Source organism: Cetorhinus maximus, chromosome 24, assembly GCF_964194155.1.
Source record: "Cetorhinus maximus chromosome 24, sCetMax3.hap1.1, whole genome shotgun sequence".
In the NCBI taxonomy this organism is placed as follows: domain Eukaryota; kingdom Metazoa; phylum Chordata; class Chondrichthyes; order Lamniformes; family Cetorhinidae; genus Cetorhinus; species Cetorhinus maximus.
Window position 1 is genome coordinate 39,643,128 of NC_135902.1, and position 22,084 is coordinate 39,665,211.

Consider the following 22,084-nt stretch of genomic DNA (forward strand, 5'->3'; position numbering starts at 1 on the left):
CGTCAATTGTTATAAAAACCCATCTGGTTCACTGATGTCCTTTAGGGAAGGAAATCTGCTGCCCTTACCTGGTCTGGCCTACATGTGACTTCAGAACTACAGTAATGTGGTTCACTCTTAAGTGCCCTCTGAAATGGCCTAGCACACCACTCAGTTCTCAAGGGCAGTTAGGGATGGGCAATAAATGCTGGCCCAGCCAGCAATGTCCACATCTCATGAACGAATAAAAAAAAAAAATTATATTGCAAATTGAAGAGAATTGGATTATTGCCCAGAGGAAAACTTGGTAGAGATGTGGGATATGATGTTTCTTAGAAATTGACCTCAGTGAAATGGACCATGGTTGTATTTTCTGATCCTTTAGCTGTTACTGATGCTGTTAATCACATCCAGAACTGAACCATGTTCTATCTCTGTTTCTGCTGATGTTAATAACTCCCCTATCACTGTATTTTGATTTGTCACCGATCAGAATACCAATCAGCTTTGTTTCAGGTACCGTCTCGAGTCCTTGATTTCTCTTAAGGTCAGCAGTGAGGTGGCAAATTTTGAGGTGCAGGAGCTCAAAGAAAATGTGTTCACCATATCATTTTCTAAACCTACCATTACTTTGTCTTCCTATGTATTAATCATTTGAGTCCCCAAAAGTCAGTTTTAAGTGAAAAATATTAGTGCCAGCAGGCATTTTATTTGAACCATATGGTATTTAGAATCATTAGTCTTTTGCATTGCTAGAATTTCATAATGCAACTCTTCAATTATTTAATTCAAGCCTATTAAAAACCGGAGTTATAGAAAACTTTACTTACTTTCCAGATCTTGCTGAAGCAAACCACGTTCAAATGCAGGGGGCCCAGTCTCAGGATAAGAGGCTGATCATTTAGGACTGAGTTGAGGAGAAATTACTTCACTCAAAGGATGGTGAATCTTTGGAATTCTCTATCCCAGAGGATGTTCCATCGTTGAATACATTTAAGGCCGGGATAGACAGATTTTTGGGGTCTCGGGGAATCAAGGGATATGAGGAGCGTTGGGAAAGTGGAGTTGAAGCCCAAGATCGGGCATGATCGTATTGAACGGCAGAGCAGGCTCGATGGGCCATATGGTCCACTCCTGCTATTTCTTGTGTTCTGTGTTTGGCTGTTCCGAAATCTATTGTGTATATAGTTTTTCTTCAGTTGATGTTGCAGTCAAAACAAAGGTTCTTTGCTATTGGTGGAGGTGGTTTGCTGTCTGATCTGCAGCTGGAAACTTACAAACGCCTGACAATCTGCAAACAGCCCCACCAACTGCAATTCGACCCCGTGATCTCAAGCTGCTGAATTTTTCAATCCAAGGAGACTTCAAGAGCTTTTAAAAGACTATCTTGAGCAAAGCTTCACTCTTAGCAGCAGAACATTACATTTATGTGTTTTATGGTACAATGTTTCTATAATTGGACATCAGCTTAACCTTTAGCAATGCTGCAAGATATTCACTGGTGTGTAAAGTAAATCTAAATGCTTTACAGAACACAGCTGAGACCATTTGATGCTTACTTAGGCTTCAGAGAACTTCTTGGTTTGCAACCTTTTTCACTAATGTATTTCTAAACTCTGGGACCACGTGCCCGAAAGTTAGGACAGCTAAAGTTCTCTTTAACATGGAAAAATGTTAGTTGTAGACAAATTGCAAGGCACTTGTAATAACCAAGTATAATGCTTGGTCTATTTAGTTTATTTCATTGGTTGAACTGTGGTTTTAGTAAGGCTGAGGGGAATATTTTCCATCCCTTTTTAAAAATTATTTTATGATGTGTTTTCAGCCACATAGGGAAATTGGATTTCTGATTCAGTTTGGAGCGGCTGGAGTGATTAGCTTATGGCAGAATCCAACTTCTGGCAATCTGCAATTCCTCCAGGCAGTCACTAGCATGGTGGAATGTCTGTGGCTGTTGTTGATTTGGACTACAGAGGGCATTTGATTAGGCTCTATAAGAGATTATTAGCACAATTAAAAGTTCATGGAAAATGGAGGCTTGTGCTCTGTGTTGGTAAGTAGAAAACGGAGAGTAAGGAGAAAAGGAATATTTTCTGGTGTAATGTGACAAGTGATACTCCATATATGACTGACTTGGGTGTTAGGAAGCGCAGTAAGTTCAGATGCAAGAGAATTTGAATCTGACACACACATGGCACCAAATTGTGTTCAACCAAAACTTCACAGACTTGATGGCTAAGCAGTTCTGAAACAGAGAGATAAATGCCAATACCATTTTTCCTCTGGGTAGAGTCGGAACCATCGTTGATCCTATTGTGTGGTTCCTCTCTACAAATTGTGAATGAAAGCTCCAAGATCTTCATCGGCCCCTAGTCTCTCACACGGTTCATGATGATTGCACTACGATCATGTCGTAATCAATGCGAACAAGAATTCCAGAATTGCTAGTGTTCTTCACAAACTTCAGGTGGCCAATCTTGTTTAGTATTTACCATGTAACTAATCATTGTGGCTCCATTGTCCCCTTTCCTATCTCAAAACAATCATTTCACAGTGAGTTGTCAAAATTAAGTCAACTGGCATGAATTAGCACATCTTGTACCTCAGCAGAAAATAAACAGCCCAGTCGGCTAAATTGCACCCTGACACACTAAATCCTAAAGCACCCTGGGAATGGGCAACTTAACCATTTTATTATTTCTAACTATATAGTACAGATTTATGAGATGTTTATGTCAAACGAAAACAAAAATTTTAATCGTGTGAGATTAGGCCAAGCCTTAATCCTACGTGTATGTAAATGTAAGAATAGAGCATCTTGCAGAAGGAAGTTATAATGGGGCATAAACAGACTGAGTGAGTGAGTTGGCAAAACTGGCAGAATGAGCTCAATGTGGCAAATGAGGTCATGCACTTTGGAGCTGTGAAAGACAGACCAGACTATTTCGTGTATGGCAAAGGACTGGGAGCTGTGGTGGAGTAAAAGGGTTTGGATGTCCATGTGTGCAGATAATAAAAGTAATAGAAATGGCTAATGCAAAAAGTCACTAATTCAAAAGTGGGGAAGTGATACTTCTGTTGTACTGAGCCTTGGTCAGATACTGTTTGGAGTATTGCTTTCAGCTTTGGGTACCTCAAAAAAAAATAGCTGGTCTAGGACAGGGCAGAATAGCCTGTTGCCAGGATTTAAAAAGTTAAATTTAGGGTTTTTTAAAAACTCTGTTTGTATTCCATTTGAGTAGTGATCTAATCAGGGTCTTTAGAATGATAGGGTTAAACAGTGAGCTATTTCTTTTGGGGCAATCCAGAACAATGAAGTATCATAACATTTGGGCAAAGTCAATAAGAGTGAAAATAGGAAGCACAAAAAGTAGTGGAGATCTGGAATCCATCCCCTGCCCTAATTGCTGAGAATGGTAAATTTCCAAACTTGATAAATTTTTGTTAGGTTTGAGTACCAATCTTGTTCAACCATGTAACAAAAATGAAGGAATAGAGTTGAGGTTCAGGTTCTCCACGATCTAATTGAATGGCAGAATAGCCTTGAGGGGTTGAATGGCCTGGTCCTGTCACTATGTTCAGGTAGCTGTAGGTTACTCCGAAGGAGTGCCCCAGGTTGAAATTAATAGTGCTCTTCTGGAATGTGTGCAGTGCACCTCTGAATCCTACATTCCTGGAGCAAGTCTGAAATGGAACAAAGTTGTAAAATGGTGGGCCTCCAAGAAATTCAAAATCATTTACTAAAATGTGGGTGTCTATGAACAACTAGCAAATATCTTTATTTTTTAATTTGTTGACACTGGAGAAGCACTTTGTAGAATATATAGTTCAAAGCTTTTGTTCCCCATAAATAATCCAGTTTAGAAACTGGTCTAAATTTCAGCCCAGTGTGATGGAGTGAAAGCTATCTCTGCTTGATGCCTGTAAATTTGCCCACTCCCAATCCAATTATTAAAGAAAACAAAAATAAAAATACCTGGAAAAACTCAGCAGGTCTGACAGCATCTGCGGAGAGGAACACAGTTAACGTTTCGAGTCGGTATGACTCTTCAACAGAACTAGTCATACGGACTCGAAACGTTAACTGTGCTCCTCTCCGCAGATGCTGTCAGACCTGCTGAGTTTTTCCAGGTATTTTTATTGTTGTTTTGGATTTCCAGCACCCGCAGTTTTTTGCATTTATCCAATTGTAAAGAAGCTGCCTCTAGTTCAGTTTTAATTGTACTAAATTTACAATTCCATTAAGAGGCTGGCTTATATGGGAAATGGGAGCATGATATGGAGGTTGGTGGTGGGTTGAGAGATTGGAACAGCTACGATTTATGGAGGAGAATAGAGCAAGCTTTACTATACCTGACCAGTGATTGCATTATCACATTGAGCGACTGTGTTGGAACACTCCCATTTCCCAGCACTGATATTCTTTCTGAACTGTGTACTAATCAACACATAAAAATCCAATTTAAAAATAAAGACTCTCTGTAATAGTGGCGATGTTTGGAGCGCAGTACAAGTACACTCAGGACCAGCCCTCTGAAGACGAATGATAATGTTCCAACAGAGTAGGAACAAAGCTTTCTCTTCACTGAATTTACTCTGAGCAGCCATTCACTGTTCCTCTGTTGCTGTAACTAATTCAAAAATTACTCAATTTTTCCCTATAAAAATGCATAATTCGAGAAGCAGAGTAAACAATGAGAAACCTGTTTGGTAAATTGACGTACAACACTCGGGGAAAATCCTAAACCCTATTTTTAGACTGATTCCTGGATCTCTTCCAGTATAATTTGCTTCATGTACTAGACGGACTCATTTGGAGCCGTCCTGTTTACACTGTAATTCACAGTAGGGAGCGTCGGAACCTTTCCACAGTTTGATTTGTGCTCCATGTGTGTATCCACCCCCTGGAAAAAAACACGCACGTACTTAAATTGCAGCAAAATAAGCTCACTCGTTTCTCCTAAACGTATAAGAACATAAATAGAAGCAGGAATAGGTCACATGGCTCCTTGAGCTCGCTCTGCCATTCAATAAGATTATAGTTGATCTTCTGTTTCAAGTCCATTTTCCTGCCCTATCCCCATGTCCTCATGTGGCCAAAGTACTATCAAAGAGTATACTCGAGGACTGAGCATTCGCAGCCCTCCAGTAGAGAATTCTAAAGATTACATTGTGTCTTCTGTTTAAAACTAAAATTATTCCATCTCTTGCTGTTGTTATTTATATTTACTATCTTTTTTTTGGTCTGATTTAAATGAAAGCTCTCATTGCAAGAATGCATGGAGCTTTTCCCAGGAAATGCTCGTGGTAGGATGCTTTCAATATATCCGTCTGTAATTAGCCATAGTCTGTGAGGAGCTGTGGACAACTCTCTGAGGGAGAGGGAAAGTGGTTATTGCTTGTGGAGGACTGTTCCGCATCAAGCATAGCTGACCAGGATTCTCTCCCGCTCTTACCACCTGTCATGGGCGTGTTGGAAGGCTTATTAGGTTGATTGCAAACCTGCTTGGCCACATGAACACTCCTTTCATGGCCAAGAAGTCCAGGAGTACGACTTGAACCCCGATTACTCTGGCTCAGGCAGGGGTACTACCAACTGAGCCACAAGACCTCCTGTTTTCAGATGCAAGACAAATGCACCCAGAACCCACTGCTGTACTGAGATCACATTGTATCTCAATTTTTTTTTTCGTGTAGAGAAAACTATTTCCATCTGAGCTGCTGTAATTTGTTATCCACAAATTATAGATTTTGTCTTTGGTTATTAAATTTCAGGTTCCTTGTCTTTCCTGTAAATGGGGTTTTGTTTAAGTAAAAAAAAAGGCCCACATGGTGACAAAAATAGCTTGCGTCATGATGCGCTACATGTTGCTGTCCATAGAGGGTCCCAGTGAGCTATGTAAATATGGCTGTCTAATGGTGCATGTTATATTGATGGTACTGCTTCTCTTCATAGCTGGAGATCAGAGAGCTATCCAGTGCTTTTTGTCTTTGAGGTCTTAATGGCTACCAACTGTCTTTTAATAGTTTGTTCGTCTAAATACAGTATTAAAACAAAGCATCTTTCTGCTCTGCTGCCATCAAAATATCTGCACACAATTATTTGGTTAAAATGTTTGTGTTGCTGATCCATTGCACATTTTTTTTTGTTAGACTTCCCTAGAATGTGAATTCGATAAACTACAGTAAGATTTGATTAGAAATTCAGTAGAAACTATACTATGTACAGTCAAATCCTGGCTTAAGTCTTTCTGTCTGTAGAGTTAATAGCTCTGTACAGAGAGTAAAGATAAATGTTTCATGAGGGAAAAATAGGAGGTACTTATGTGGGAGCACTGCTCAGGTAACTAAAGGGGGAACTGCTAAGTATTTGGTTTATTTCATTTGAAAGATGTGAATTTTCTTTTTGTGTGTTGATAATTCTACATCTGCCCAATAGCATCAAGTCCAAAGATACTCTCTTAAATAGAGCAAGCTCAAAGTAGTTGTGCTATTCCATTACTTATAGGATTGTGCTCCATGAACTAAATAACCACTGATATTTTTTCCAGCACAGTGCTACTCATTTTCTTGTGAGGAGGCTGCTAAAAATTTAATGAAACCAAAACCAATCTAATTTTTTGTTATTTAATGGCTCATTTCAGTAAGGTTTTATTTTTGTCACCTCTGAAGTTGCCACATGCAGGGTTTGTTACGCATTGAGCTTTAATTTTTCATGCTTTTTCTGTCTTTAGAAAATTTTGCCTTTCTTCCTGCTTTAAGAAATAATTCTTCAGCTGTGACAGATAATCTCTGTTTGTCTCTCTATGAAGCTGATATACACTTAACTCTAAATAGTGTAATTTTATATATACTTTAAATTTTAATGACCTTGCCTAGAATCATAGAATTTTACAGTGCAGAAGGCCATTCGTTCCATCACACCTGCACCAGCCCTCGAGCTGTCCAATTGGCCACTTCTCCCCTAAACCCTTTTAAAGCTTTTTTGAAAAAAAAGCAAATTATTCACTTTAATTTCAAATGCTAATTTGATTCTGCTTCAGTGATCAGTTTCTGGTAAGGCAGGCATTCCATGCCATACAGTTATTCTCCACCCTTTTATCATCTTTTATTTGGTGCTTATCTTAAAGCTTATCGCATTTGGTTATTGTTGTCTTCCTTATGTCAGATCACTTTGCTCAGCGAACACGGTTGCACACCTATCTACTGGTGAGTGAGTTGCAAGATACTGCAGACGCAGAGACCAATGTAAGATGAAGCACATGCTGTTTATTAACACAAGTCACAGAGCACTAACACGTGTGCTTCTCAAATCCAGACCCTATTCTAAAGTACTGATTAACACTGTAGCCCACGCTACACAGCAATTGGGTAATACAGTCACGTGGTCAATCTGCTCACGTTCCCTTAAAGGTGTATTGCACCTCAGATTACCACAGTTATTTACTTGCCAACCAATAGAAATGATATGTACCTTGGCAAAATTTTCAATCAGATCCTCCTCTTAAACTTTCCTCTAATGAAAAGAGTTGCAGTTTGTCATCTGGTCTGTCCTACTAAAGCCCTTCATCTCTGCTATCACTGCACATTCTCCATGATCTTGACATCCTTCCTAAAGTAGGGCATCCAAAACTTGACAAGAGTATTTTAACACTTAACCACTTGTTTAATAGGCTTAACTTTTGCACTCCATTCCCTTACTTCTAAAACTTGTGACCCATTGTGCTTTTTTAAAAACAGATTTATCATCTTGTTCGGCACCTTAAAAGGGCTGCATATCTGAGTCCCGATCTCTGCACGCTACTGCTTTTAAAATGTCACCTTTCGGTGTATATAAATGTTTATCCTTCTCTCAAAATGTACGTTTTTACTTGATATCCATCGACTCACCTGTCTATGTCCTCCTGAAGTGTTTTTTACAGTTTACTGTACTAGGTTTAAGCTAAGAATAAGCTGTTCCTGCCATGACATTTTGGTTTTACTTCTTAAAAACTAGTAACTATTGCAATTAACTCTAAATGGATTTAGTGCCAACCTTGCGTATAATGCTCCCTCTTCGACAGTAGCAGCCATTCATTTCTGGTTTACAAGGGGGTCTTTTAGGTCTTTCAGATGTGCTGCGCACTGCCACCCTAAACATTGTTTCTGGGAGTTCACCAAGAGTCGGGCTTTCCTAATAATTTAAGGATGGATAAATATTCATTTTCATTTAATATCCACTGGAGGTTCTACAGTTGCATTGATTGTTTGCTATCAAGCAACAAATCTTTTTAGGTAATGGACTGACTGGATTAAACAAATAACAGTGCTTAATGTAACTTGTATGGAAAATTAATTACCATCTAGACATTTAACCTGTCAACATTAAGGCCATTACAGTAATGAAAGAGTACAATGAGTTATCTGACATGACTGAACCAAAAAATAGAGTGAGGGTGACAACAAATTTCCAATTTGAATACAATAATATTTTGGATATAAATGTTCCAAATTGTTCCAAATGTCAGCACTGTGAATATACAATATCCATTTCTTTTATATGCAAGTCTTTTTTTTCCAGCAATTTTAGTGCATTGGTTACAGTAATAGAAATATTAACTTTAATTGCTTTGGTAGTTAGGAATTTCTGGCATGGTATTATCTTAGTGAACTTTGTTCCCTGCAAATTACCTTCATGACATTAAGCCCAACATGAAGCTCCCCTTTGCCTTTGCTGCCTCCCTTATCATAAACCTTCCTACTTTTTTCTTTCATGAGTTCCCCCTTGGGCTCCCCATTCACACTGCCCATCTTAAAGGCCTTCCCTGGTAATTTACTCCCCATCTTTATTGGGCATGAAAAGGTTGTTTTCCCAGCTGCCTAATTACCATTTGTGCCTTCGTGTCAAGTTATTTAGTGTTTAATATTTTAACCGTTTCTCCTAACCAGTTCCTCCCCAGTCATTTGTTTAACCAAAGAGTAAGATGGGCAAAACAAAAACAGAATTACCTGGAAAAACTCAGCAGGTCTGGCAGCATCGGTGGAGAAGAAAAGAGTTGACGTTTCGAGTCCACATGACCCTTCAACAGAACTGAAGTATAGTTAGGAGAGGGGTGAAATATAAGCTGGTTTAAGGTGGGGGGCGGGGGGAGAGAAGTTGAGGGTGGGGTGGTTGTAGAGACAAGCAAGCAGTGATAGGAGCAGATAATCAAAAGATGTCACAGACAAAAGGATCAAAGAGGTGTTGAAGGTGGTGATATTATCTAAGAAAAGTGCTAATTAAGAATGGATGGCAGGACACTCAAGGTACAGCTCTAGTGGGGGTGGGGTGGAAAGGCTGACAAGTTATTAGTTGTAGATTTAAAAATAATGGAAATAGGTGGGAAAAGAAAAATCTATATAAATTATTGAAAAAAAAACAAAAGGGAGGGGGAAGAAACGGGGTGGGGATGGGGGGAGGGGGAAGAAACGGGGTGGGGATGGGGGGAGGGGGAGTTTAAGATCTAAAGTTGTTGAATTCAATATTCGGCCCGGAAGGCTGTAAAGTGCCAAGTCGGAAGATGAGGTGCTGTTCCTCCAGTTTGCGTTGGGCTTCACTGGAACAATGCAGCAAGCCAAGGACAGACATGTGGGCAAGAGAGCAGGGTGGAGTGTTAAAATGGCAAGCGACAGGGAGGTTTGGGTCTTTCTTGCGGACAGACCGCAGGTGTTCTGCAAAGCGGTCGCCCAGTTTGCGTTTGGTCTCCAATGTAGAGGAGACCGCATTGGGAGCAACGAATGCAGTAGACTAAGTTAGGGGAAATGCAAGTGAAATGCTGCTTCACTTGAAAGGAGTGTTTGGGCCCTTGGACGGTGAGGAGAGAGGAAGTGAAGGGGCAGGTGTTGCATCTTCTGCATGAGCATTGGGAGGTGCCATAGGTGGGGGTTGAGGAGTAGGAGTAAGATGGGCAAGTCAGTTTAAGTGTTAGAACTTGTGTACAGGCAGCTGTTTTTGGTGTATCAAAATTGGCAGTGGAAGCAGAAAAGTTGCATGGGTTATAGAGGGAGAATGTGTTTGTGATGTCAAAGAATCAACCCTCGTATGAAAACGCTTCTACGAATAAATAACCTTTTTTGAAAAGTTAGCTCTCCCACCGTTCATTATTTATAGTGAATTGTAAGACGGCTCTTTATGCAAGCGATTCTGATTTGGTGATAAACATTCGTATTGAAAATCCTGTACCTCTGTTAGGTAAACATGCATCAGACTTTTTCCAATTATTTGCCATAATTTTCAATGTGTTCAATGTTTAGCCAATCCAATGGAAGCCTGTCCTACAACTCCGTTTCGATCTAAATGCTTTCTTTTAAGTCAGTGCCACGTTTTGAAAGCTTTTTTATTTCTCTTCCGCTGCTCCTCCCCCCAACAGGTGAAGCGGGAGCCAGGTGAAAATGGAGCCAGTCTCACAGATCAGGAGCTCGTCTCGATGTCCGTTCGAGAACTGAACCAACATCTGCGGGGCCTAACCAAAGAGGATATCATCCGGCTGAAGCAGCGTCGCAGAACACTCAAGAACCGTGGCTACGCGGCCAGCTGCCGCGTCAAGAGGGTAACTCAGAAGGAGGAATTAGAGAAGCAGAAAGCAGAACTTCAACAGGAGGTAGAGAAGCTGGCATCTGAGAATGCCAGCATGAAATTAGAGCTGGATGCCCTGCGATCCAAGTATGAGGCCTTGCAGAGCTTCGCCAGGACCGTGGCCAGAGGACCCGTCATGCCGGTTAGAGGTCCTATCACCTCTGCCATTGGCCCCATTATGCCAGGCAAAGTGGCAACCACCAGTGTCATCACAATAGTCAAATCCAAAACCGATGCAAGATCTTAGTACATACTGCTGTAGACACAGGCCAGAGCCAAACTAGTTTGTAGTAAAACTGGTCAATTCATGGAGTTAAACACGAGGTTTTTTTGTAAAAAAAAAAAGTCCACCTCTTTCTGTCCCAAATGAATGTTTTAAATACATTTTTCCACAGGATAAAAGCGACCACAGGGCTATGGCAACATGATGAATAAGCAAAGTTAGAATGGTCAACCTCATTTGATCATAGCAACTAAAACTTGAGTTTGGTAACAATGTTTAGGGCCTTAATTTGTCCATCTCTATCACAATTCCTGTAAAGGTCTCCAGTTTTAAGTGAACTGTGTGAAATCAAAATGAATAGAAAGTTGGATATTTATTTAGGCACCAAATTTACATTGAGTACCATAACATAGCCACAAATGAATAAAATGGAGACCTTCTTTGACTTGGAAGACCTTGCCGTATGACAGTATTTCACACAGATCAAACCGTGGTGGCTCCACTGCCTTCATAAAGGCCAAAAGCTCATTGATTTTTCTGTAACTTGAGCAAACTTTGCAAAAAAAAAAATCCTGCATTTGGATTAAGTGGCATCATGACATGTTTTAAGCATATCCCAACATTGTATGGTGCTGTAGTAGTTGAATCAATTGCATTGTAAAATGGTCTGTCAGTACAACAATTTTCCTTAAATTGGAGGTATTTATTTCTGATTTCAAATCTTGTGGCTAACTTTGTGCACTGACCAGTTAACAGCTTCTCATATTCATGCACATCTGAACACGGTGTACCGTATCACCATGGAGTAAGGTAGTTCAAATGACCTGTTCATATGGTTAAGTATTCCTTTCTATTCATATACTACTCGGTCTTTCTTGACAAATTTATAGCACAAATTAGAAATTTTGATTTTAATTTGTTACATTTCTTTTTAAAAAAGACCAATAATTATTGGAAGACAATGCACAGCATTTAAAAATGTACAGAGATGGGAGGAGGCAAAATTAATAGCGCCCTTTGTAACACTATATGTTGTTACAGCAACCATGCCATCTGCTTGTTACTATACAATGATGGCAGTGGAATGTCAGACTGTACAATAAGCTTTTGATGATTTGAAATGTGCGGTCTTCAAATCAAAGCTTAATTCTTTGTGGTTTTGGATTGTTCAAAATGGACAGCTTCTGATAACCCAATCTCTTACTCTGAATCTTTTTTTATTTATAGTTTATTAATTTGTGTCGTGTATAATTGTTGAATATCATACGGATAGAGCTCAAACGTCTGGTGTTTAAAAGTTTACAGAGTTAGTGAAATGTTTTCCACAACATGGTGTTTAATCATACACATTGTGGTGAGTGAATGTTCAGGTTACCACTGATATTTAGGTGGTAAAAGAAAAGCAACAATCTAAGCACCGAAAGAGACAACACTATTTCAGCCAAAAGAAACCCTGTTAGCTGTACGGTTTGCTTTTCTGAAAAAGGTTTAACCCTCTCTGACTGTCGTAAGTTAGATGTGGAGAGTTGGCTCATTGTTTGTTCCTGCTGACTAGAACTAGCTGCTTGTTCCACCTCCCACTCCCATTTCTCTCTCCTCAGCCAATGAAAATGACTATTGAACCTTTACAGATGTTTGAAATTGCTTCTAAAAAAAGCAAGTGTGAGTAGAAGGGGCTGATTAACCATATGAATGAAAAATTATTCAGAGAATCTTTGATAGTAAAAGTTCCTCTTTAGTGTATGTATACAAAGTATCTTTGTCAACATGTAAGGGTATTCGAGTTTAATTTTTATAAGTACACAGATTATCATACAATATTTATATACAAAAAATTACAAAAAAATTGTTTAATAGCTTTTACAGATGTTTCTAGAGTGGCTTATTGAAATCAATAGCTTTCTAGTGAATCAGCGTGTCAAGTGGATCTGGGGTGATGTATCTGTGATGTGTTAATATGCAGTTTAGTGTTATTTTACAGTTGTTTAGTTCTGTATTTATTTGTGTGTGAGCACAATGGGGTTTTTTGTTGTGTGCATCTTTTTCCATACTTCCTCTTCCACACTTGCTGCACATGTGAATTTAGAAAAAAAATGCAACAAACTTCAAGGGGGTGTGTGAACCTCAAGTTCAGTTTGATCAGCAGTCTCTTCTGAAATACTCTGTGGCTCATCTTAACCAAACCAGGAATACTAAACTATTGCACAGCATCTAATGTTAACCGTTTGAGATCTGTATTTGCTCTGCAGTTTTTAAAAATATGGGGGATGAATTCACGATGAACCTTGAATTCCTTGAGATCTTTTGTTGGCTTGTATGCTGCTGTCATCTCCAAAGTGTCCCCATGTTGTATCCTCTGAACTTTGTATTAATTTGTACACATTTACTGCCAGCACAAACTAAGGGATTTGTTCTTTAGTTGTATTGAAGTAGAATATATATTACAGTACAAAGATTTGGAAATGCAAAATATATTCAATGTCTAATGTAATTTTTTTGTTGAATGTGTAATCAAAGGTGCTGTTCAATTGTTGAGCTGTTATTGGATTTGCTGATTGTTCACTGTTAACCTGATGTTTGGTCTGAAATACAATTCTATTTGGCTAAACTGCATATATGACTTGGTTTCTCGCGCACCTCTATCTAATTGTGATATTGTACTTGTAGAAAATGCTGTTCTACACAATTGTTTTCAGTAAGAAAGAACTTATTTTTATTGTCAGAAACAATTTCTATCTGTGCCATAAAGGGCTGTGCAAAATACCCTCAGCATCTCAACACAACCTGGCTTTTGATGTACCCAACAACCCGCTTAACATTTGCCAAGAATTATTTGGTTAAAATCCCCGTCCATCCTATTAAAACAAAATTTATATCTTGTCCTATAGAGATCTGTTAATTTATGCAAACCTTGAGGATCGCGTAGGATTTTTGAATGAGATGGTGTAACTTTATACTTTTAGTTTTTTAACTGCAGAACTGAGTTACAAGGCTGCATATATTTGCAAAACGTTCCTTCCCCACATTTTAGGCCATACTGTATAGATGCCAGTTTGAGATGTTGAGTGTTTGGTGCTGACACCATGCCTGCCTTTGGCCAGCTTTAGTGCAATGTGTAGATGTTTTGAATAATGCATAAGCTGTGTTGCGATTAAGTAATCACGTGAAGACACAGCGGCTTATCGCTAGAAATGAAGTTCAAGTCTAATCTTCTGGCAATGAGCATATTGTTGAATGTGGAATCATACAGACAGGTGTTAAGTGAGAACAAATACTTAACAGTCTTCAGTTTTAATTGCTTTTAACACTAACTGCTGTGGTCAAAAATACCTGATTCTGGAAGACTTTTAAACATGACTTCCATGCTTAAACTGTATGCCTATTGTTCAATCGCAGTAGTTTTAAAAGCTGATTTGAAACGAATGTCAAAGTATTGTAATTAAATTTCTATAGTTGTGAGTTTTTCCCCTTCCTTCACTTAAACTTAGGATGTGTTTTATCCATGTTTGTAAATACCCATTTGATTTTGAATTGTGCAAGCCTATTTTTTCAAATCCAGTTGGAGAAGTAGAATTCTTATTTTTTAACCACAATATTTGATTGCACAAAGCCAGCAAGGATTGGTTCTAGGAAACAAAATGTTTCTGGTGGGAAATGTACAATTTCGTATATTTGAGGGGAAGAGGGCACGAACAATAATCCTGCAGCAACATAGCATTATAATCATATTTGAAGCAGGAGTCTTATTTCAGAGAAAAGGAAATTGCACTAGAACTACAGTTTGCGGGAGGGGGTGTTGATTTATTTCGCAAGGTGCTTAGAATGCATCAACTCAACATTTTTAAACGGAGGCAATGTACTCTATGCTGATCATCAGGAGAAAGGGGATACCTGAGGCATAGGTTTCTCATGCCATTGGAGTTAAAGGAAAAAATACTATTTTGATAATCACCTTTTCACGGAAGGCATTTTGTATACAAATCGATCAATATATAGCGAGTAGGTTTTTAAAAAAAATAATAAATCCCCTCCACGCTCAGAAAATTACAAGAATAATAACTGAAGCCTTGTTCTGATTCCCATTCAGATGCTGTGGTGATTTGTTTTTCTCTGTTCTTTAATGCTGTCAGCCTGTGACGTTTACTCTGTGAATAGTGTAAGTGCTTGTTTTAGCAAGTGCTTTGTATGTGAGGTGTGTGGTGTACATGTGTACGGCTTGGTGACTGTTGTCAAGTGAGGTTCTTCAAATATGCAAGCAGCAATTGGTGTCCAGGCCAACAGTGTTCGAATAGTGCCCCGCAGATAGCAAGGGTGACTACTTATCATGCAAATAATGTGTTAATATAAGGGCTAAATAGTTATTTGTGTTACAGGAGTATGAGAGAGAGAGAGAGAGAGTGTGTGTGTATGTATGTGTGTGTGTGTGTGTGTCTGTTATTGTGTTCAAAGTTATAGACTGGAGTAATACATGCTAATGGTCATTTTAATCTATTAGCACAAATAGCAAAAAGAACATCACTATTGTGTTTAAACCCTTGGGCTTGGAGCCCATATGGAAACATATTTTGGCATGCTGGTGAGGAACAGTTTCTTATTTCCTACAATGATTAAATGAGATTCAAATTGATCAGAAATCAGAAACAAAGCTGTCCATTTGATTGGATGTTCACCTCCAGCCTGATGACCAAATTTTTACACTTCACTATCCAGTTATTAGTTTGTGCTTCCCAACTTTGCAAGCAAACCATCAGTCATACTGCTCTTTGCATACTAATGATATTTAGGCTAAAATGGAAGTATGCTACCAGACAAGGGGTGAAATATGTTCATCCACCCTGGCTGCATTTTATTGTAGATAAGATTCTAACCCAGGCTGCATAATCCTCATTTTGCTGCAGAGCAGTTACTCACTTGTTGGAGTCAGTTGGGCAGGTATTCTGTTTCACTGTTGTACTGTCGCCAGAGTGCTGCATCCAGCTTTACATTTATTACAGCCCTTTGAGCAGACACTGGCAAATTTTCAGAAGCATTACTGACCATTATTGGCAAGCACATTATCAGGTGATTGCATGCCACTGGGAAGTTAAATATAAGGAATTAGAATGTGGAAGCTGGACAAGGACGGTCAGCCCCTTTTGATAATTCGAAATGAACCTGTTTCTGGAGATCAGCTGGGAAGTGAATATGCATCGGAGGAAAATGCTATTGTAGATTTTATTTTCACACGGGGCTGGAGTCTAGCTGCAGTATCTTAGTTTTTGACAACTGTCTTTCTAATGCAGCTGGCTAGTTTATCACTGTACTTACAAAATATTGTACCAGATTCAGCTAATACTTTTCTTGACACTTATGCAAAGCTGGCTACTGGACTGAACTTGAAGCTTATATAAATTTACTGCCCCTCCATGCAATCTGTCTAGATCTTTGGAGCCCATTATATTTTGCAAAGATTTTCCACGGACTCGATGTTTACTGTAAAATAAAAATGCCATATGCCATCGGTACAAAATAATAGGATGTTAGTCTGGGTGTTTAAGAGATCTAAATCTCTTTCTTTTGAAGTGTAAGGAAAAGGTTATTACTTTTCACTTCCCAGGAGCGTTGTAATCACACTATTGAGAATTGAAATGTTGTGAGGAGGTTGCATACAACCAATGTAGTGTTGTGAAATTTGTGCAGTATTAGATGAATTAAAGGTAAAACTATTTTGTTGACTAATGCTCTGTATCAAATTCTGGCTCAAAGGGTGTAATGAATCACTGTTGTTGTACTTTGTATAAAGAGTCCATTTAATAAGTATTTATTACCTAAATTATTGTACTTTATGATCTGTAGATAAGTATGTATTCATAACCGCCATGAAAATTAACTGTATCAGTTTCCATTGGACACATCATTAATTTATTTCTGTATATACTGTATGTTTGTTGAGATACAGCTTACTTTATTTTGTATATGACCAATAAACACCTTTTAAAGTGATCTAGCCTAGTGTAATGCAAGATGTATCTTTAACAATGTGTAGAAGAAGTGTGTGAGCTAATTTGGATGTAAACATAATCTCCTGTCCCATCAACCTGACCTTTTTAAGAGGCAATTTCTTTAATTAGCGAATGTATTGGTTGACAACTAAATATTTTTTTAAAACTAGTGATTTTCCAAAGAGGAATTTTTTACTGTAAAATCTCCTGAATTGTATGACATATTTCTTTAGTTTTTTGGATCATCGCTCTACCCTTCAATCAAAGACACTATGATTATTTTAACCCAAGAAACAATGACGGTCCAATTTCTCCATTCCTCCTTTTTCCTCTCATGGTGAGTTCAAACCCCAATTCAGGAATTCGGCTCAAAAGCTGGACCTATTTTGCTCTAAGCAGTATGGCTGCTGGATTTGCCTGCATGGTCACTCCACTTCACTTCTTCAAAGTAATGCATTGTATCTGAAGTGCAAATATTATGAAGTGAAAGTCTTTTTGTAAAGCAAATGGCCTGGATTTTTCCAAAGATGTATTTTCCTCAAAAGCACAAATTTGCCTATTGGGTTCAGTCAGTCTGCATTCTGACCACATGATACTTAATACATCGCGGGCTCAATTCAACCTTTGTCCCAGCTGGTGGTAACCAGGTGGGATGGGGGCAATTTAAAATGGAGTTCGGGGGCACTTGGCCACTTTCCAATCCTTTGCTGGCCGGCTGCAATTTTAAGCTATACAGAGCAGGCTCTAATGATATCATCAGGGACTGAGTGGGAGCAGTGCTGGCTTCCCTGCTGGGCAGCGAGAGGCAGCAGAATAAATTTTAGAAGCTTTTTAAAGTTTTTCTTGAGAGGAACAGGAGTGAAGGTGCTCCAATATACTGTGCAACTAATTGGTGTAGGTCATGTGGAACTTGGTACTAGAAGAGCAATGACAGGGTTGTGGAAGCAGATTAACCAGTGAACTGTGTGCAAAATGAGAACTAATAAAAGATTAACGTTGGGGGATAATGGTTAAAGTAAAAGGTCACTATATCTTACAAGACTTCAAAAGTATTGAAAATCTCTAAACATAATGTGTTACACCCATTTTTTTTTGAATTAGTGAAAGAACTACAGTGATCCATGCAAGTGAAAAAATCTATTCAATGGGTAAATCACGCACCTTAAATGACTTCTGCTTAGTAAGTGAACCACTAAGTAATAATTAACTAGGATGAAATACTACATTGCTAGGCAGTTCAGTGAATATCAACATTCGTGGAGTAAAATGTCCATTGTTTACTATGCATCATTGTATTTTGGAACAGGTTTCAGATTTTTTTTAAAAAATAGCTCTTTTCATGTAGAGAACCTGAAATACATTAGCATAAAATTTACTGTTGTCAAGTAACCCTGCAAGCCCATGTCCCAATGGATAGTTGGACATATGGCGGGAACTTTAATAGCATTCTTTGTGGGCAAACTGTGTGATTTTAGGCAGATACTCTTTGCTCCTTCATGCTTTTCAGATCCCTTGGGCTTGAATTTTTCTAACTTGTACCCAGATTGTCTGAACTTGAGTAGGTCGGGTGTGTTCTTTCAGGAAAGGGTGTGGAGTTGATATCAGCCAAATGAAAATCTACATTTATTTTGTAGATGGAGGAAGAAAACTTTTATATACAGTGCCATGGCACATAAGTTACCCAGCTGAACTTAATAAATGATGGGTACATGCAGAATGAATTCAATTTAACCAAATTTCTGCAGCTGTCACCAAAAACTCTGGAATGTCCTCAAATATTAAAGTGCGGGAAAAACTCAGCAGGTCTGGCAGCATCTGTGAGAGAGAAACCGAGTTAACGTTTTGAGTCCAATGTAACTCTACTTTTGGAAGAAGAGTTTTTCCAGCACTTTGTTTTTATTTCAGATCTCCAGCATCTGCAGTATTTTTGGTGTATCCTCAAAGATTAACCTCTTGATATTGTTGTTAAGGTTAATTAGTGCTGAATGTCCTTGAATCTAGCTATAATGAAACCAAATTAATTCCCACAAGCATATTGCATGAACTCTTGCATGCAGTAAAGGCAAGAAATAATGTCAAATTTTCTCCTGGTTTGGTTGTGAATGTGCAGAAATCCATCTGGTTTTTACTTGATGTGACATGCATGTAAATTTGATTCTAATGTTACACTAACTTCCTTCGTTGGGCATTGTTGGTCATGGAGTTGCTAATGATGAAATTTTAATGCTAAAAATCCAATTTTAAAAATATATGGTAGATTTCTTTCTGTTTAGTTTCCCATAAAAGGAGTACCTCAAAGTTGCCCAAAGTGGGGTCTCAGAACGGAGTAGATGTGCATTTCTGATCACCAGCAGCCTGGGCCTGTTTTATGGCTGTAACTAAATGAAATAGTGGTGTTCTGACTTCACCTATTTGGGAAGGAGAGAACACAAGCAGCCTTCGGGGTTTAGTACAGCAACTCCAATTAGACTGAGGCAATTGATTTTATTAATTGAAACATTTTTTTAAAGTAGCTTTTCTTAATTACTAATCCACTTAAATAGCAGGAACAGTGGAAGCCGAGAACATGGCTTGCACTTATAGGGTTGAGGTGGAATGTGTGAATAAGTTTAATATTAATTTGCAGAAACATTATTTTAGTGTGGTCAAAGTATAGAACAAATTCTTCCATGAGCTGGTGAAAACAGTTAGTACCGACCTTATTCAAATGTTAATTAGATTTCTCTCAGAAAATAACATTTTGGGATTATGGTATATAAGTAATTTACCTCATGAAGTGGTGAAAGCAGAAGGGCTTGCCATCATCTTCCAATCTTCCCTAGATTCAGGGGAGGTGGTGGGACACTCACAGAAGATTGGAGAGTGGCAAATGTGACATCCTTATTCAAGAAAGGGTGTAAGGACAGTCCTAGTAACTACAGATCAGTTAGTTTAACATCCGTGATGGGTAAGGTTTTGGAAACAATATCCAGGGAAACCAATCAACAGACACTTGGAGAGGTTTGAGTTAATTAAGGATAGCCAGCAAGAATTTGCAAAAGGCAAATTATGTTTGACTGATCTCATTGAATTTGATGAAGTAACGGAAGGCTGATAAAGGGAATGTAGTGGATGTTGTCTATATGGATTATAAGAAAGTGTTTGACAAAGTACCACATAAAAGGCAGTTTAACAAAACTGAGGCTCATGGATTAGGAAGGTCAGTATCAACTTGGATTTTATAAGTTGGCTTAAGGACCAAAAATAGCGAGTTGTGGTAAATAGTTATTTTAGGATGGGTAGGCTGGAAGAATCTACAAAACGGTTGAAACCGGTCTGTTACATAGTGCTTGGGCAACATCAGGAAGAGAGGAAGAACGACTGGATACTAATGAGATGCGGATGCTGAGATGGGATTGTTGAGTAACCAGAAAGGACAAAATCGGAAACCAGCACATCAGGGGGCTGGTGAAGATTGTGGGAGCATCGAAGAAAGTAGCTAAGAAGAGATTGGTACGGTCATATCTTGCAGGGAGGAGGAGGAAATGTGGTGAGGCAGGTGATGGAGATGGGATTGCCAGGAAGTGGGAGAAGAGGAAGGCCTAAGAAGAAATGGAAAGATGTGGTGGCGAGAGACTTAAACCAGTGGGATTTGAAGAGGAATTGGTGACTGACAGGAGATGATGGCAAAGGGTGATCATCCAGCACTGTGATGACCCCAAGTAAAATGGGAGAAGCTGAAAGGAGGATGATGATGGGTGTGGTGTTCTCCAAGGGTCAGTGCTAGAATCACTTTTTTGATACATATAGATGATTTGAATATTGGAATATAGAGTAAAATTTCAAAATTTATTGATGAAACCAATCTTGGAGGTGTGGCAAACAGGGCAATACAAATCGACTGCGACAGGACATAAGCGAGTAGAGCGATAGTGTCTCTTTCCACTCATGTTTGGGGCCCAGATGGGCATCAGGAGCTATGCCCTGTGAGAAGATGGCCCTTATCCCACCCAGCCACCCATATGGAGTCATGATCCTGGCCTGAAGAGGTGCAGCACCTGGGATTATCTCAGGATAAGGGAATCACGACAGCTGCCTGGGAGCTGGGCACAGACCTGCAAGATGAGCTCCCTGTGGTCACAGGAAGTCAGTGGAAGCCTTTTTCTGTTGAGGACTTTGGTTGATCTGTTTGTACCCATGTAGGAATCGGGTTACTAATCAGCGACCCTCCAGACCTGAGGGAATCCATTAATGTTGGTAAACCACGGTGCCCTCTGTTTGCACTCTCACATTTGTCTCAAAATGAATGTATTTCCCACCCTCCTGAAGAGAGCATCCATTACCTGCCTAATGGCATGATGAGCTGCTGACTAAGATGACACCCTCGTCCACAGCTGATGTCTGGAACAACCCAGATTCATAAAAATTCAGTGTGACGGTGTCCTTGACTGCTGCAGGTAGGGGGCTTCCACAGGGCCAGGAGGTATCAGGTCATTGTGGATCAGAGCACAGATATCCACGACCACCTACTTGGATAGGTGCAGTCTCCTAAAACACGGATGCTCCATCATTTGCAGGTAGCTGACCCTTGGGCAGTACACCCAATGTCTTGATTATCCCCTTCTTCCGCTTACAGTCCCTTGCTATGCTCCTATGGCCTTATCCTGATCGGGAGGATGCATCTGAAGTGCCCCCTCATTACTCTGTCTAATGTCAGAGTAGCCTGCTCCCATTTCCACTCCCTCAGCTGACGCTTATTAATTCACTAGGACTTCCTCCGCCAACCTCTGCTGCCCAAGTGATGCCAGCATCCTCACGTCCGTCTGGAGCGCCATACCATTCGCTGCTCACAAACGTAAGTCTCACAACTCCAGCAAGGACAACTCTGTGCCACTGGTTGAGCAGCTGAGCATTATGCTCTGCTTCAGAAGTATGTTGACCAGTGTATCCATTAGCCCACCTGGTTCCCTGCTGTGTTCAGGACAGCAGCATTGTGACATATCCCAGGCACTTTGCCCTTGCCTCCAGATTGAAAATTCACAACTCCTCCTGAAGATTCTTGATGAGCTCAACAACCACTAAATTGGAGGCCTGTGGGTCTCTTGCTCCCCCAGGGCCCAAGCCGTGATGGCATTGTGGTAATGGTGTTGGGCTCATGATGCAGAGGCCTGGATGGCTCAAATACTGATGAGTCCAAATCCCACCAAAGCTGGCAGTGGTTTGAAAACAACCATCTTAATAAAGATAGGTCTCGTTTTCCCCTCTCCTGCTCTCCCTTTGAAAATCACGTGTTTCAGAGGCAGAGGGATCCAGTGATGTCTGCTGGGA

General features: G+C 39.5%; 1 protein-coding gene and 1 long non-coding RNA gene across 5 annotated transcripts in view; one reads left to right on the plus strand and one right to left on the minus strand.

Annotated features, from left to right (window-relative positions):
• LOC144699822 (transcription factor MafG) overlaps window positions 1-16,778 on the plus strand; it is a 41,368-nt gene extending 24,590 nt beyond the window's left edge. For both annotated transcript variants that reach the window (XM_078571108.1, XM_078571109.1), the window contains exon 3: window positions 10,368-16,778. In XM_078571108.1, coding sequence (XP_078427234.1) covers window positions 10,368-10,820 — 453 coding nt within the window. In that variant the 3' untranslated portion in view covers window positions 10,821-16,778. The remainder of the gene's footprint in view (window positions 1-10,367) is intronic.
• LOC144699823 (uncharacterized) overlaps window positions 1-22,084 on the minus strand; it is a 75,237-nt gene that overhangs the window by 17,207 nt on the left and 35,946 nt on the right. The gene's annotated exons all lie outside the window — the stretch shown is intronic.